An 18,180-nucleotide genomic window follows, 5' to 3' on the forward strand; every position below is an offset into this window, starting at 1 on the left:
GGCCTTCACTAAAATAAAACCCGCTGAGATCTACTCCTATACTGCTATAATGGAGGAGGTAAGCCTGGTTTCCCTGGTGGTCTAGTGAGATGGAGGAGGTCATTCCTGTTCCCCTTGGAGTCTAAAGTAAAGGAGTCACTTTAGCATCCCTGGTGGTCTAGGGTAATAGGGAGATAAATCACATTCCCCCCTTCCTCCCAGGGATAGCCCCAGAAAGTGTCAGAGATTTGTAATTTACTTCTGACAAAGTGCTCTCTGCTGCCACCTCTGTCCATGTCAGGAACTGTCCAAAGCAGGAGAGGTTTTCTATGGGGATTTGCTGCTGCTCTGGACAGTTCCTGACATGGACAGAGGTGGCAGCAGAGAGCACTGTGTCAGACTGGAGAGAATACACCACTACTGTGGGACATACAGCAGATGATAAGTATGGGAGTGGAGATTTTTTTTATATAGAAATAAATTACAAATCTCCGGCACTTTTTGGCTCCAGTTGATTTGAAAGAAACATTTTTTGGTGAACAATCCCTTTAACCAGGATAATATTGGTAAGTATGATTATCTATTGGTGGGATGGTACAGGATTATGACGACCTGCGTCCGCACACCGCTCCTCGCCACCTACATGGTCTCCGGATCCTTCTCGCGCCCTGTGATGGGAGATCTCGCCCTCCAGCCTCAGTAAGGCGTTCTGCAGATCGTTCTTCTCGTTGGTTAACCTGCTGACATAGCCGGTCAGCTCGGCGTTCTGCGTCAGCAGCTTCTCGGTCAGGGTGTTGGCTGAAATGCCCGGAGGGATCACTAAATTCTGGTGAGAGATACAAGAACATCCATCTCAAAATCAAAAATCAAAATCACCAGTATGGGGGAGGGATCCCCAGTATAGGGAGGGGAGAGATCCCCAGTATAGTGGGAGGGATGACCATACCTGACCCTGGAGTGACAACACGGACAGGTGCTCCAGCTGTGACATCACCTCCTGAATGGCGTTTTGTGACCAAGCGAAGTCGTCATCATCAGCAGCATCGAACATTGCCCTTCAATAGAAGAATCCAAGATGTAAGAATAGAGAGCGAGAATCCCGATGAACGAGTGTTAGGACCTAATGTTGCCGTATAGGTAATATGAGCCTAGTAATATGGCGGAGGACAGCAATGCGGAACTAATGACCGGATGATCTACGTCTACAATAACGTCCAGAAGTTACAACCACCAATGCTTCTGAGATATTACATCCTCCTCAGCCATAACAGACGCCTGATGTCATACCCTGACGTATCTGTACGACCAATCAGCTGTCATGTCATACCCTGACGTATCTGTACGACCAATCATAGGGTGTCGTGTTATACCCTGACGTATCTGTAAGACCGATCATAGGCTGTTGTGTTATACCCTGACGTATCTGTACGACCAATCATCGGCTGTCATGTCATACCCTGACGTACTGTACAACCAATCATCGGCTGTCATGTCATACCCTGACGTATCTGTGTGACCAATCATCGGCTGTCATGTCATACCCTGACGTACTGTACAACCAATCATCGGCTGTCATGTCATACCCTGACGTACTGTACAACCAATCATCGGCTGTCATCTCATACCCTGACGTATCTGTGTGACCAATCATCGGCTGTCATGTCATACCCTGACGTATCTGTGTGACCAATCATCGGCTGTCATGTCATACCCTGACGTATCTGTGTGACCAATCATCGGCTGTCATGTCATACCCTGACGTATCTGTGTGACCAATCATCGGCTGTCATGTCATACCCTGACGTATCTGTGTGACCAATCATAGGCTGTCATGTCATACCCTGACGTATCTGTACAACCAATCAGCTGTCATGTCATACCCTGACGTATCTGTATGACCAATCATCGGCTGTCATGTCATACCCTGACGTATCTGTATGACCAATCATCGGCTGTCATGTCATACCCTGACGTATCTGTGTGACCAATCATCGGCTGTCCTGTGATTAACCTCCAGAAACTTCTACAGTAATTGGGGGGGGGGGGAAGCTGACGTGCGGGAGACAGGAGATGCTGGCATCTCACATTATAGTCCGATATGACGGAAGTGAGAACTGAGGGGGCGATCTACTCCCGAGAGTCACAAAGGGTCAATATCCGAACAATGTGAAAAAAATGACAGTCACCAGTCAAGTGCAATCCCAGCCTGCCTATGGGTGGGTGGGTGCAGACAGGCTTACTTACATGGGTATATCCATGTCAGAGTGACGGCATAGTGATGGCATAACGCCAGGATGTTCCATCACTTTATGATCACTGGAGGTCTGCCAGCCCCATTCACTTCAATGGAGTTGTGCTGCAGTTCCCTACAGTGGGTGCAGGTTAAGTGTCTAGGATTTTCTTTCCACATATAACAAGCAGTCATATGACTTAGATTTAAGGGTGGTGCTGATTTCTTCTAGCTCCTCCCCCACAGAGCTGCATGACATCAGTAGGCAACAATAGCTTCTCACCTTCGTGTGGCTTTGGCCGCCAGCTGTATCAGTTTAGAGGAGACCTGAAGGAGCCGTCGTCTGATGGTGTCTATGCTGAATGCATCGGGATCCCCATTCACTGTACTGAGAGGATCAGGACACAAGACATTCGGGGCGCTTCCTACCAGTTGGCAGACTTCACTTCTTGCTGGGTCCACAGAGCTTATACCCAAAGCCTGGAGAAAGAAACAAAAGTGTACTCAAAGAGCTCCCCCTAGTGGTGGCTTCATCCCGTCAGGTGATTATCCAATAGGATTTCTGACCCCCCAAAAAAGGTATATAAAAAGGGGTATTCCACTCAAGCATAACATTTTAAACATAAATTTTTTATATATATATATATATATATATATATATATATATATATATATATATATATATATATATATATATATATATAAAAGTTTTTTTCCTATGTAAACTCTATAGCATGTTCTATGTAGACAAGATGGGTCACACAATGGCGCTGTGGCTGATTCCCTTCCACCACATGGATGCAGTACGTCTAGACCAGCTGCTGCCCTGTCCAGAGTAGGAATAACTTGTAACATGCAAAAAAAACCAAAACAATCTGAAAGACACCAAACTCCAGTCCCAGAACACTTACCGCTGTCTCGGAGCTCCCAGCCCCCTCCTCGCCCCCTTCTTTGGTTTGTTCTCTGTTCTGTATGGTCTGAATGGTCTCTTTCAGTCGTTTCTCCTCTGCCTGGAGCCTCCTGATCTCCTTCACCCGCTCCTGTATCTGCAGTCGGAGCTCCTCCACCACAGCGGTCAGATCCTCGACCTGCTTCTTTGCCAGTCTCGCAGTCTCTTTCTCGGTCTCCAGCTCTTTCCTCAGTCTTTGTCGCTCCTCGTCCAGGTTCTGCCTCAGTCGGACACATTCCAGCTTGTAGCCTTCGGCCTCGCTCACTAACTCTACGATACGATGGTGTTTGCTCTCCAGCTGAGCCTGCAGATCTCTCAGCAGCTCCTGGGTTGGGTTGTGGCCCTCTGGTTGCCCAGTTGCCCCGGCGCTCTCTAGATGAGCCACTAGGCCTTGTCTATGCTCCAGGACATTGGCCAGCTCCCCTGAATGAGTCTTTTCAGCGTCCAGGAAAGCCTGGAGTTCGGACACTCTGCTTCTCTGGACAGACAGGGCGGCCTCGTGCAGACTCTCCTTGGAGGCCAGCTCCTCCTGCAGACTCTTCACCAGCAGCTGCTCCTCCTCAAGACGTTTGCTGATCTCCAGGGTCTTGGTTTTCTGCTCTTCTAATAGAATTTGGAGGTCCTAAAAAAGAAAAACAAGAACTTTTGGTCAGTTCAGTCTCTTTTCTACTGGGTCGGCCTTGGAGCCCCACGATCAAGAGAATCAGGACTCTATTGGCCCTCTGAATAGAGCAGGGGGTTTGCAGGCAAGGCCTCCATTACTTAAAGGGGACCTGTCACGTTGTCTGTAGGCGTCAGGAGGAGCTGAGGGGATTGATAGATTGTTTTTTGGAGGGGAAATTCTTGGGTAAATTGTAATTATTCATGTAAAGCTCTGCTCATTCTGCGCTAAAGGGGTACTCCGGCGAAAATATTTCAAATCAATTCAATTCAGAAGGTTATAGATTTGTAATTTACTTCTATTTAAAATCTCCAGTCTTCCAGTACTTATCAGCTGCTGTATGTCCTGCAGGAAGTGGTGTATTCTCTCCAGTCTGACACAGTGCTCTCTGCTGCCACCTCTGTCCATGTCAGGAACTGTCCAGAGCAGCAGCAAATCCCCATAGAAAACCTCTCCTGCTCTGGACAGTTCCTGACATGGACAGAGGTGGCAGCAGAGAGCACTGTGTCAGACTGGAAAGAGTGGGTGGTCCTACTCGGTGACTGACAGCTCTCTCTACACTCCCACTTGTACTCAGATAGTGGGTAGGACCGCTCACATGGCTACTAGTAGAGAATATGAAGATTATAATAAATGAGTAAATGATTGAATGAGATCCTGAAACATCCTGGAACTTTTTCCAAAAAACTATATGAGTCTGTTAAGAATTTCCTGCTCTATAACATAACGGCTGCAGACTGGACTGCATTCTCAGCGTGGTGGGTTCCCTTTAAGGGGTGCGAGCGCCGACCCACTAACCCCATTGCCAGAGGTCGACTTCTCCCACGTTCAGAAATGTATCCCCTATACATCCTTAATGCTGGACACACACAACACCCAATCCACCATTTAATGTGTAAGGAGGCGCCCTGACCGATGTGTAAGGAGGCGCCCTGACCGATGTGTAAGGAGGCGCCCTGACCGATGTGTAAGGAGGCGCCCTGACCGATGTGTAAGGAGGCGCCCTGACCGATGTGTAAGGAGGCGCCCTGACCGATGTGTAAGGAGGCGCCCTGACCGATGTGTAAGGAGGCGCCCTGACCGATGTGTAAGGAGGCGCCCTGACCGATGTGTAAGGAGGCGCCCTGACCGATGTGTAAGGAGGCGCCCTGACCGATGTGTAAGGAGGCGCCCTGACCGATGTGTAAGGAGGCGCCCTGACCGATGTGTAAGGAGGCGCCCTGACCGATGTGTAAGGAGGCGCCCTGACCGATGTGTAAGGAGGCGCCCTGACCGATGTGTAAGGAGGCGCCCTGACCGATGTGTAAGGAGGCGCCCTGACCGATGTGTAAGGAGGCGCCCTGACCGATGTGTAAGGAGGCGCCCTGACCGATGTGTAAGGAGGCGCCCTGACCGATGTGTAAGGAGGCGCCCTGACCGATGTGTAAGGAGGCGCCCTGACCGATGTGTAAGGAGGCGCCCTGACCGATGTGTAAGGAGGCGCCCTGACCGATGTGTAAGGAGGCGCCCTGACCGATGTGTAAGGAGGCGCCCTGACCGATGTGTAAGGAGGCGCCCTGACCGATGTGTAAGGAGGCGCCCTGACCGATGTGTAAGGAGGCGCCCTGACCGATGTGTAAGGAGGCGCCCTGACCGATGTGTAAGGAGGCGCCCTGACCGATGTGTAAGGAGGCGCCCTGACCGATGTGTAAGGAGGCGCCCTGACCGATGTGTAAGGAGGCGCCCTGACCGATGTGTAAGGAGGCGCCCTGACCGATGTGTAAGGAGGCGCCCTGACCGATGTGTAAGGAGGCGCCCTGACCGATGTGTAAGGAGGCGTCCTGACTCTTTCCCTATAGATGTTGTCTTGTACGGCCGGCTATCCATCCTTAATATCACCTCCCCCCCTACAGATGTTGTCTTGTACGGCCGGCTATCCATCCTTGATGTGACCACTCACCTCCAGCTCTTCCTTGTCTTGCTGATCGATGCGTTCCGTCTTGGTCTTCTCTCTCTCCAGAGCCCACTGTAGCTCTCTGGTCTTCTTCTGTTCATTTGCCAAGGTGTCGTTCACACTGTCCAGTTCGTCTCTCCTCTTCTTGAGTTCCATCCTAATAAATACACAGAATATTTATCATAGAGAATAATAGGAGCCCCACATCTCTATTCACTACAGTCCTGCAATGTGACCTGATCTCATGGGAGTGGCTTCCTACTGGTAATATGGATTCCTGTCTCTACAATACAGTATGACCAACATGTGGAAAACTACACCCTCCATCATGCTATGGCGACTCCCGGCTGTTGATGAATGATGGGGGTTGTAGTATTATAACTAACAGCGCCCGGATCACCTGAGGGACTCCAGCTCCTTAAAGTGCTTGTGCTGCAGCTTGAGGGTTGATTCAAGTTCCATCTTGGTTAGTGCAAGTTCGCTCTTGACTTCTGCTGACAGGAGCCTCTCGGAGCCCAGCTGTTCCTGCAGCTCGCCGGCGTTCACTTTCATGCTGTTCAGCTGCAGGTGCATTTCTTGTGGCAGTGCGGACGGGTCTGGCGGCAGGTAGAGAGCGGCCCCTGTACCAAAGAATAGAGCACAGAATAAGGTGGGGAGAGTATGAGAACGATCATGGATGGTTAGAAAGACGAGGAAGCAACGGGAAATACACAATCCCTCCTCCTCTCACTTTTTTAGCTCACACTTGATTGTCAAGGTTTTAGAACTTCTGGACACTGGTTACTGTTTCTGGGTGACAACCAATGTGGCCACCATGGCTGTCATGCAGGTTGTCAGGCAAACTGCTGGATTTTTCAAAATCTGCCTCCATTATGTACTTGTCAATCTTAAACAAGTACACAGCGCTGGTTCCAGCGTGTATTCTGTCTCACCCATTGCTGAAATACTTCCTACTGCTGTATAATGTCCTCATTCTCCTGTGTATGTAAAAAGTCACATTGCCTGTGTGTGCAGGTGTCTCACCCTCTCTCTGCAACTGCTCCCTCATCCTCCCCCTCCCCTCTCCCTAGACATCTATGGGCAACAACTGTAACCTGATCCCTCAGAAAAGCTGGTAATTTTTTACCTCCTGTCTATGAATTTTATCACTGAACTGAGAGCAGAGCAGAACTGAGAACTGGTCAGAGCAGAGGAGGACAGGAGATCAAGAGTCATTTTCTAAATATATATATTTTTTTTTTATCACCACTTGTACTATTGCTTTGTATAAAGTTAGAGGTGCACTTTAAAGAGTCACTGCTGTTAAAAATAACTTTTCACATGTCATCCATCCGCAGTGGGTATCACCGCTGACAGCCACTGTGATCAGGAGATATAGCCAGCGAAAGAGCGCGGCAGCAGTGTGATCCACTCCCCGGCTGGCTGCTAATTCCGACAATGTATCCTCATAGACTTGCAATGTCAGAGCTGGGAGTGGATCACAGTGGGTCTGAACAAGGAGATCCACTGTGATCATTAACTTTTGACAAGTCTGAAAATCTGTCAAAAGTTATTTTCAATGACAGTGCCTCTTTGAGATCTGCCGTATTACCTTCAGTGTGATGTAATGTTTCGATATTACGATCGATCTGCAGACTGGTCAGCTGGGCCCGGAGATCCTGGATCTCGAGCAGTAAACTCCGTCGCTCTGCGTTCTGTATACAGTCCATGGAGTTAATCTGCTCAATGCCCTGGAAGAGAAGGAGAAACAATCATGATATAACTAGCAGAAGTCCATGCCCCCCCCCCCCCCCCCGAGTTCCCCTTTAAGGCTGTATATATTCTAGAGCCTGGGGATATAAATGGAAATGTCTCTGTTTACTGGCAATAAGTAGAGATCATTCAACCCATATAAAGGGGTTAACTTCTGATCAGTACTGACTGTGGATACAGCGCTGGGGGGGCTGGACGGGGGCTGGGAGGTCTGGAGGGGGCTGGGAGGTCTGGACAGGGGCTGGGGGAATCACCTGTTCCTGTAGTTTGTGCTGCATCTGATTGACCAGCGCTGTGGGGTCACAATTGCTCAGAGTCGCCAGCTGAGTATGAAAGGCAGAGAGAAGAGCGTCCTGCTCTCTACAGAAAACCTCCTGTATAGCTCGCAGCAGCTCTCCTCTCCAGTCCGGAATCCGCTCATGAAAGTCTGACCGTGTATGAACCTAAAACACAAGGGAAACATAGATATTTAAGAGACTTCTTAAAGGGATTGAGCAGACTTAGAAAAAACAAGGCCACTTTTTTTTTCCAGAAACAGCGCCTCTCCTGTCCTCAGGTTGGGTGTTGAAACATTAAAACAATATTGTGTGGCAAATTAACAAAGACTTAAAGGGGTTGTCCAGGCTTAGAAAAGCATGACCACTTATACCAGAAACAGCGCCTCTCTTGTCCTCAGGGTGGGATTATGTGGGAACTGAACTGCAGTATTATGTGGGAACTATATGGCGGTATTTGGTGGAATTCCTGTCACACATTTTGTAGGACTAGTTGCAAACTGCAGAGATATATATGGCGGTATCATTCAGGCCTTCCTATGTGATGATTTTTGCGTATTGTTCATCGTTTGTGCATGATATGGTGGCATTAGGTGAGCTCTGTATGTGGGCTCTGTATGGCGGTATTATTTGGAGATATATGTATTCACAGTGTGAATTACGTCAGACCAACCTCAGGCTCCTTGTAAATCTGCATTTTTCCAATCAAGTCTTTTAAGGAAGCGATGGTGTCCAGTAAGGTTTTCCTTTCCTCTCGCCAGGACGGCGTTTTCAGAGTGAAGGTTTGGTCCTTCTCGGGGCTGGTGGCTTCAGTCAGCGACAAGACCTGCATTCCCTCCTGATGGACAGCTCGTAACAAGTCCTATAGAAATAACACAGGTTGCCAGTACGGGTATTAAAGGGTGATTCCAAGAATATCCACAGGATTGGGGATAATCGGTGGGGGAACGTCTACTAGCCCCAACTCATCTGGTTATGTGGATAGGGGATAGGTGTAGTCTTGGGATACCCCTTTAAATAAGGGAATGGGGGTCAACAAAGGAATTATGGGTTAGGTCAAGGATGGGGAATGTTTGGCCTTCTTCCTATCATGGCATGATGGGAATTGCAGTTTTGCAACAGCTGGAGGGCCGAAGATTCCCCATCCCTGGATTCGGTCATGGTTCCCTCATCATCACTGCTTGTACCTTAATCTTGCTGGGAAGTAACTCTGCCGGGATGTCATCTTCTACTCTCAGTCCTTCTGGGAGTTGGTCGAGACTCTGAGCGTCACAGGTTCCTTGGCTCCAATCACATTCTGTTACCCCCAAACAGGAAAAAAAGGTGAGAAATCTGACCTTTTACATGGGACTGCAAAGTTTACACACTATAAGTCTATTAGTTAAGATAATGCAACAGATAGCAAGTAGTCCTATGTAAGACTTTCATATAATATGCAGAACAATATAATATACAGCATTGCTACATCTACAGGCAAATAATGACTGGTACAATACTCAGGCTCTTGGACAAAGCGGATGAAAGAGACTGATTGTAAAAATGCAGTGTGAACCCAGCCTAAACACATACTTATATAGATGTATGTTATGGATTGATGATCTCACCACTAGAGGCAGCGTCCGTGAGGTGATAGGATGTAGACAGAGCCGAATCAGGAACAACGCCTCCCTGGAGTAACATAGAAATACAATTGGATCATATTAACAAAGAATACAGAAAATAATACATGAAAACATCATTTTTTGCCACAATTTTCAGAAATTTTGGTAAAACCGCTGCAGAAATCAAAGTCAAAACGTGATGTTAAAACTAGACCAACAAAACTACAATGTATGAACATTGCCTAAAGCGGGAGGCTTCCTGTCTTATCCCAGTCCTCTAATACATCTACTGTGAATCAGTGCTGCAGACAGACTACAGGTCTGTTCACACCATCATAATAGATTTTCTGCTGCAGAACAAAGATGGGGAACCTTCCGGTCTCCTGCAGTTGCAAAACTACGATTCCCATCATGCCTGGACAGCCAAAGCGTTAGCTGTCCAGGCATGATGGGAACTGTACACCAGCTGCCCCATTTCCACCATCCACACATAGATAAATTATATTAGAAATATCTATGTTGGGTAGAAGGTTCCGGATCTACTACTTACGGAGGATTTCAGGGCCTCAATGACGACTTTCAGGGCTTCGCATTCATTGGTGAGCGCCTGCACCACGGCATACTGCTCCCTCCTCAGGGTGTCGGCCTCACTGATGTGCCTGGCCTCCATGTCCAGGATCTCGGCCGCGTGGAGCTCCTGCATCTGGCTGATCTTTTCCGTGTAGTGCTCCATTAATTCGGCCACCTCCTCTGAGGCATTGCTCCGGCGGCCGCTCTCCGGCTCCTTCTGGACTCCAATGTTCTTGTGATGGATCCGGGCTGTCTGGTTGCCGTTGTTCACACTTGGCACTATGTCGGTCTGTGAGGATGAGGATGTTGATCGCTCCCTGGTGCTCCATTCGGGGCTTCTAATCTCGTCAGGGAAATCTACAGCCGCCATGGTTTGTTGTTGCTCTTCTTGAAGTTCCTTCTTCATGTAAAACGCCAGCTTCTCCTCCGCGTGAGCCAGGTATTTCTTCACCTCCCGGAGGTCTTCTTCAAGATGAGCCAAGGTGGATTCTTTGACCTGTAGGTGGGTTATGAGGATCATATTTAAAGGAGACTGAGGATCTACAGAGAAAGTGATTACGTGGAGGCAGCCATGTTGGTGGCTGACCTCAAAATTATAATACAAATATAGAATACAAAATGTTAAAAGTATATAGCACTAGGCAGCTGGGGGCAGATTTATCATGGGGGCCCATGTTATCCCTCCGATGCTCAGCATTACACAGCGGCCTCTAGGACCCCGTTTCCCATGTATACATATTTCAGCAGCAATGTGCAGAGGTTAAAAGGACCAGATTTTAGAGGTTCTTAAAAGTTCCCCACCATGAGCTCCTCCTTCAGCTTCTCGGCCATCTCCCTGTAATGGCACAGCTCTTCTTTGGTAGCCGTCGCTTCCGCCTTAACACTTTGGAGCGCATTTTCCAGGTCGGTCACAGTGTTGACCTTAGGCTGTATAACAATTCCCTGTGACTGCAACAGAAATTTTTTAAAAATGAAGGTTATGTAAACTTTTGCAACCATTTCTTCTTGCACTTCTCTAATACAACTGTGCAAACAGTCCTGACTAAAAGTCTACTATAGAGCCATGCATCTCCATGGTAACAGACGACAAAAGAAACCCTGTGTAGTCAGATCCTGCTGTTATGTGTAACTTTCTTCCTTGAAGATGGAGAGAGGCTGCAGGGACATGGAACTACAGGATGAGACTACACAGGGTTTTCTAGAAGCTGTATACACAAACCTGTCTACATGTTCTTATTTGTATTGTTAGGTTTGGCTCTTAAGCTGTTGCAAAATTACAATTCTCATCATGCCTGGACGGCCAAAACCAAGGCTGTCCAGGCATGGTGGGAGCTGTAAGTTCTGTAATAGCTGGAGGTCCAATGGTTCCCCATCCCTGGTCTTACACCATCTACCCCTAGTGTCAATAAGGATGATAGGAGCAACCACACAGCTATGGGCCTACTCCCAGATGAATTGACAGGGGGTGGGGGGGGTCTATCCATAGAAAAGGGAAACGATGCCCTCCATAACCATTATCACTATATATTAGCAAGTATGAGCAGAAGAGAATGTAACGATACCTGGGAGGGTGCACAGGACTCGACAGCGTCTGGTTCCCCCTTTACCCAGTTTATGTCTCTATTGCCCCAGCTGCTCTCCAGGACTTTCTGCAGCTCATGGAGTTGTCTCTCCTTCTCGGACGCTTGTTGATTTGCAGCATTAACCTGCTGCCGTTCAGCCTGTAGCTGCTCATGAAGGTCGGACAGCTGCTTCTCCAACTCAAGCAATCTCAAGGAGAGCGCCGATAACTTTGCTTCTGCTTCCTCCTCCTTGGAAGGTGCGGCTCCGAGATCCCGCAGGGTTCCTGCTTCTTCTTCCTCCAGCATGGCCGGTCTATCGTCCTCGTGCATCTCCTTAGTGTGCACCTGAATGGCTTTAAGCTGGGCATCACTCACCAGAGCTGCGGCCACCTTTTCCCTCAGCGTGTCCTCCAGGGCCACCATTATCTGACCGTGTTGATCACTTTCAGACTTTACCTGCTCTTTCAGGGTTTTAATCTCATCTATATACAGCAGAATTTGAGAGTCCTTCTCTTTAATAACTTTTTGCATTTCCTGCAGCTGAGACTCCATGGCGTCGATTGTGTTTTGCATTGTCTCCTGTACAGAAGTGAGTAGAACTTGGTTTGCCACGTGCTGTGCTGTCCTATCTCTCAGTGCTCCCTCTACTCCATCATGGTGCGTTTCACCTCCAGTAGACTTGCCTTGCAAAGACTCTTGGCCATCTATATTATCCTTGCCCCTTGAGTCTTGCTCAGCCTCTCTTCTGGCCTCATGTGAATTGGTGACGGCGGTCTCACCATTCACTAACGGTCTCACTTCCTTCTCCTTATCTCCACCCTCTGTCTTGGCTATGGAGGACTTCTTCAGCTCAGCTTCTACTAATTTTTGGTTTAGTGTCTCAATGAGGTCATGCAGCCGCTCGATCTCCATGGTTTGCTGGCTCACCAGGTTTTGTTGGTTTAGATACTGTTGTAGTTCTGAGTCCTTCTGTTGTATGACTTTCTGAAGCTCCTGTAATCGTGACTCCTTGTCGTGGATAATATTTTGAGTGGTCTCCACTGTGGATGTCAATGTTGCCTGACTTGGCTCTACTGGCTTATCCCTCTGTGATTCTTCAGTATCCCTCTTGTCAAGCTTTGCTTTATGGGCTTCTTCTACCTTCACGTCTTGTGACTCCACATCATGAATAATATTTTGGGTGGTCTCCTCTGTGGATGTCAACGTTGCCTGACTTGACTTGGCTTGCCTTTTCCTCTCAGCTTCTTCAGTATCCCTCTTGTCACGCTTAGCTTTATGGACCTCTCCCTTGCTGGAGGCTACTTCTATCTTCACATCTTGTGACTCCACGTTATGGATAATATTTTGGGTGGCTTCTTTGGATGTCACGGTAGTCTGGCTTGGTTCGATATGCCTTTTCCTCTCAGCTTCCTCAGTATCCCTCTTGTCGCGCTTAGCTTTATGGACTTCTCCCTCACTGGAGGCGTCTTCTTTGACAGACTCTTTTAGCTTTCCTAGCTCTTCCTTTAAGGCAGCCACTTCCATTTTCGCCTCTTGAAGTTCTGCTTGTAAGACGTCTTTTCTGTCAGAGTCTTTTCGTACTTCTCTGCTTTCCGTAGTAGTTGTCTTCTGGCTTGTCTGACTTTCCTCATCCTTTGTTGTGGCACCAGAATCGGCTGAGACTTTTCGCTCTTCTCTGACCTCTGCCTTCAGCTCTTCTATCTCTTGGGCTTGCTGCTTGATCAGGTCTTTCTGATTCTGGCATTGCAGCAATTCTTCATCCTTGAGCTTTAGGAGGTTCTGAAGCTGCTGGATTTGTGACTCCATCTCCTTTGTAGTATTGGTAAATGTTAATACGACCTTGTCTTCTTGGCTTTGCGCTGTCTTTCCGCTCTTTGAAGACGGTTGAAGACTTTCTACTTGAAGTCTTTTTTTGTCATCTCCATCGCTTTCCTTTACATCCTCAGATTCTTGAAACAGTCTTATTTTGGACATCTTTTCTTCCAACATTTCCATCTCCATTCTCGTCTTCTCCAGCTTGGCTATTATGGGTGGCACTTTACCATTACCTTTTTGCAGAACATTTTCTTCATTATCCATCAAGGTTTCCTGGTGGTACGTTTGACTTACTCCATCTTTGGTTTTGACGTCTTTCACCTTGTCCAGCTTTTCCCTTAACACAGCCATTGCGGTTTTAGTCTCCTCAAGTTCTGCTTGCAAGGCCGATTTATCCTCGACCTCCTTTTCTCTATAACTTGTCTGACTTTCTCCATCCTTTGTTATAACATCGGAGTCCATTGAAATTTGTGGTTTTTCTTTGGTGAAATCCTCTAGAGTCTTATTTAGGCGCTCGATCTCTTTCGTTTGCCAGTTAAGTAAGTCTTTCTGATTTGCGTACTTCAACAATTCTGCATCCTTACGATCTATAACATTTTGAAGTTCTTGTATCCATGACTCCATATTCTTTATTGTAACATCGGTAGTCTCCTCCATTGCTGCACACCTATCTGCTGCATTTGTGGACAACATCAGCTCGACATCAGTCACTGGAGCCCCTCCTATGCTAGCCTCCATAGTTGTACACTCATCTTTCTTTACTTTTATAGTTCTTTCCAATAATTTATGCTTTTCCAGTTCTTTTTCCAAAAGGGCCATCTCCATGGTCGTCCTCTCAAGCTCTGCTTTAATTCTGGCCAGCTCACTATCGTCTTGGTCTACCTTCTCCAGAAGAACATCTGTGTTTTCTAGTAAAGTTTCCCTTTGACCTTCTGTTGTCTCATTGACCATTCCTTCTGCATCGGCCAGCTTCTCTTGTAAGTCTTTGATCATATCTTGGAGCCGCTCGATCTCCTGATTTTCCAGCGGGGTTGAAGCGCTTGTGAGCTGTAGGATCTGTGAATCCTTCTCATGGACGACTGTCTGCAGATCTCGCAGCTGAATCTCGAGTCGATGTATTGCCTCCTTGGAAGCTTCTTGCACAGATACAAGCAAAGCTTCCATTGCCAAATACTGAGCAGTTTTCTCTCTTAATTCTTCAGTCAATCTCTCGATGGGGACTGTGTCACCTCCATCCTTCACAAGGTTTTCTGAAGACTCCAGATGTTTTTCCACCACTTCATGTAATGGTTTCCTTTCATTCTTTGCCTTGTCGAAGAGCGTTCCATCAGCATTACTTTCCTCTATATTTGGAGACAGGACAGGCTTTTCTAGGACAACAGGACCAAGTTGATCTCTAGATTTCTGATCTCTTTCTTCAAGTCCAAGCTGAAGTCTTTTCACAGTCTCCTCCAGGTCTTTCATTACTAGGGTTTGCTTTTCCAGGATTACGATTTGCTCATCCTTCTTCTTAATGATGTCCATCATTTCTTTTAATTTGGACTCCATGTTCTGCAGGGTAACTTCCATGTCCTCTGGCTCAGACAATGGCTTTGAGGGTAATGTGGAGACCTCATCCCTCCTGTCAGTGTCGGACTTGTTCTCATGCTCTACCACCGTATTGTTTACCGTCTCCTCCAGAATTTGCTTTTCCAGCATTATAATTTGCTCGTCCTTCTTCTTGATAACATCCATCAGTTCTTCCAGCTTGGACTCCATAATGTCCTCCGGCTCAGACATTGGCTTTAAGGGCATTGAGGAGACCTCATCCCTCCTGTCAGTGTTAGACTTGTTCTCATGCTCTACCACCCTATTGTTTACAGTCTCTTCCAGATTTTTCACAACTAGGTTTTGCTTTTCCAGCATGATGATTTGCTCATCCTTCTTCTTGATAACATCCATCAGTTCTTCCAGCTTGGACTCCATATTGGTCAGAGTAACGTGCACATCCTCCTGGTCAGATGATGGCTTTGAGGGCATTGGGGAGGTCTCCTCCTTTCCGTCGGCGTTCGAACTGTTCTCATGCTCTACCACCCTATTGTTTACCCTCTCTTCCAGGATTTGCTTTTCTAGCATTACAATTTGCTCATCCTTCTTCTTGATAACATCCATCAGATCTTTCAGCTTGGACTCCATATTAGTCAGAGTAACTTGCATGTCCTCCGGCTCAGACATTGGCTTTGAGGGCATTGGGGAGGTCTCTTCCTTCCTGTCGGTGTAGGACTTGTTCTCATGCTCTACCGCCCTACTATTTACCGTCTCCTCCAGGATTTGCTTTTCCAGCATTATAATTTGCTCATCCTTCTTCTTGATAACATCCATCAGTTCTTTTATCTTAGACTCCATACTGGTCAGAGTAGCTTGCACGTCCTCCAGGTCAGACGATGGCTTTGAAGGCATTGAGGAGATCTCATTCCCCATCTCGGTGTTATAAGTGTTCATATGCTCTATCGCCATGTTGTTCACTGCAGCCTTATTTGCATCCACATTCTCTTCTTCCATATCAGTAAATGAGACCTCGCCATGACCGACCAATTCCTTCCTGTCAGCCATGTCTTCATATTGGTGTTTGTCAGTGAAGTCCACGGCCACTTTCTGCTCTATACGAGACAGCTCCTCTTGCAGTTTTTCTATGACTTCATTGAGCTTTTCTATCTCCTCCTCGCTGTTCTTCTTCAGTTGCTCCTGGTCGCTCTTTAAGCATTTAATCTGGCTTTTGTATTCCTTAATTTGTTCATTTTTCTCTTCAATCACCTGAAAGATCAAGAAAAGAAATTATTATCCAATGATTCAGCTTTGTGATACAAAAAATTAAATAAATGCCCCAGCATAACTTATAATGTATACTTTAACTTCACTTTCATACAACAGGGGTGTGGTTTGCATAAGGGGCGGGGTTAATGGTAGACAATGCAGGGGGGAGGCTCCTGCTGCATCCAGTTGTCATGCGGCTATACAAAGGACTCTGAGGAGGACAAGCAGAGATTTTTTTTTTTTTATTTAACAAATTTCTCACTAGAAAGGACAGAGATCTATTAAAGGGGTTATCCAGGAGTGTAAAAACATTGCGGATATCTTCTGGAAACAGCACCTCTCCTGTCCTCAGGTTGGGTGTGGGGGGTATTGCACCTCAGTTCCATTGAAGTGAATGGAGCTGAACTGTAATACCACACACAATCTGAGGAAAGGGGCGACGCTGTTTTGCAAGAAAGTAGTTGTGTTTTTTCTAATCCTGGAAAATCCCTTTAAGTAACCGATTGCTGAGATATTCTTGTGACCTTTGTATGTTTGGTATTTCTTTAACAATTACATTTAGCCAGTTTTACGTGGTGTTCTTTGATGTCTGCTGAGCGGCAATTCAGAAATGATTGACAGGTCTCTTCCCTGTCTATAGGCAAGGTCAGGGTCACAAGGGTCTAGGGAAGCTGCAGAGCTGACATATTTTCTTAAGAGGTGACAAGATCCAATAGTGCCATCCCACAAACTATTAATCATTAATCATCATGTTATGATCGCTGGGGGTCTGACCTCCCCACTGGACAAGACAATGAGCGTGTTGCACTCTTGGGGCCATGGTACAGTACCCTGCAAGAGCTGTATAGGGCAGAAACAGCCTCAGTCTCGCACATGGCGGACAATCATAATTGTGATAATTGTGATCTCCTAGCACAGTGACATCACTATTCATTGAAAAAAGTTTGATTTAACACAGTGTTTTTAAAACAGATGCATCTGTTTCGGTCCATTTTTCTATTGACTTCCATTATAAAAAACAGAATCCAAACGCATCTATATTTTTTAGCATACACAAAAACGTAGTCGACCACTTTGTATAGGTTAAAAAAAAAAGATGAGTTTTGATTCGTTTTTTTTATCCTTTTTTATAAGGGAAGTCAATGGATCAAAACAGATGCATCCGTTTTTTTCGTGTCCCCCCCCCCCCCCCAAAAAAAAAAGGATTAAAAAAAACAAACTGCAGAAAGGCAATGTGCACCCAGCCTATGCATAATGTGACACTGAAATCCAGGAGCCGGCATACACCGCAATCTATTCTTCAGGTTGCAGCTGTAACTGGATACTACAAAAGGCCTGGATGAGACCACAGCCTGAGGCCTGAACAAATATTCAGAACATTCCGGCAGGTATTTGTGAGGTCACTAATAATAATAATGATATAGTAGCTGACCTTGTTATCGGTGGCGGACTCCAGCTGCGCCTGTAACTTTCCGATCTGCTCGTTCAGGAGGTCGATTTCCTGGTCCTTTAACAGCAGCATTTCTTCGGTTTTTCCAGGTTTGGGTTGAGGCACTTTTGATGAGGAGAAGGGGCGGGGGTGTCTGCGCTGTACGCCCTCTGCTTCATCCTTAAGTAATGAGTAATACTCAGACTTAGAACAAACCTCAATCACATTAAAGGGATGTATGGTTTTGGGGAAAATCATTTGTAATTTATTCCCCTAAACCCTGCTCACTAAGTAGTCAAAGGGGCGGTCCTATGATGCCTATACACAGATAGGACTGCCCACTTGTCTATTTAGCCCTGAATGGGCAGATATGAATAAATGACAATTTTTCTATAAAACTGTAACAATCTCAGCTCCTCCTGCAGAAGTTAATGCAAAATATTAAAGGGGGTTATCCGTGATGAGAAAAACATGGCCGCTTTCTTCCAGAAACAGCACAACTCTTGTCTCCCGTTTGGGTGAAGGTTTTGCACCTCAGTTCTATTTAAGTGAATGGAGCTTAAAGGGCAACTTCAGCAACAATAAAAAAAAATTCTCTTAAATTTTACTAGTGTCAGAAAGTGCCAGAAAT

General features: G+C 46.7%; 1 protein-coding gene across 6 annotated transcripts in view; it reads right to left on the reverse strand.

Annotated features, from left to right (window-relative positions):
- AKAP9 (A-kinase anchoring protein 9) overlaps window positions 1–18,180 on the reverse strand; it is a 161,265-nt gene that overhangs the window by 4,115 nt on the left and 138,970 nt on the right. For all 6 annotated transcript variants that reach the window (XM_069959453.1, XM_069959451.1, XM_069959452.1 and 3 more), the window contains 15 exons: window positions 17,553–17,729; window positions 11,513–16,120; window positions 10,752–10,898; window positions 9,931–10,446; window positions 9,384–9,447; window positions 8,967–9,076; window positions 8,453–8,641; window positions 7,759–7,947; window positions 7,344–7,482; window positions 6,153–6,372; window positions 5,759–5,909; window positions 3,121–3,780; window positions 2,493–2,689; window positions 926–1,034; window positions 623–805 (listed from right to left, as the gene is read on the reverse strand). In XM_069959453.1, the coding sequence (XP_069815554.1) occupies window positions 623–805; window positions 926–1,034; window positions 2,493–2,689; window positions 3,121–3,780; window positions 5,759–5,909; window positions 6,153–6,372; window positions 7,344–7,482; window positions 7,759–7,947; window positions 8,453–8,641; window positions 8,967–9,076; window positions 9,384–9,447; window positions 9,931–10,446; window positions 10,752–10,898; window positions 11,513–16,120; window positions 17,553–17,729 (7,659 nt within the window). The remainder of the gene's footprint in view (window positions 1–622; window positions 806–925; window positions 1,035–2,492; window positions 2,690–3,120; window positions 3,781–5,758; window positions 5,910–6,152; window positions 6,373–7,343; window positions 7,483–7,758; window positions 7,948–8,452; window positions 8,642–8,966; window positions 9,077–9,383; window positions 9,448–9,930; window positions 10,447–10,751; window positions 10,899–11,512; window positions 16,121–17,552; window positions 17,730–18,180) is intronic.

This window comes from Dendropsophus ebraccatus, chromosome 2 (assembly GCF_027789765.1).
Source record: "Dendropsophus ebraccatus isolate aDenEbr1 chromosome 2, aDenEbr1.pat, whole genome shotgun sequence".
Taxonomy (NCBI): domain Eukaryota; kingdom Metazoa; phylum Chordata; class Amphibia; order Anura; family Hylidae; genus Dendropsophus; species Dendropsophus ebraccatus.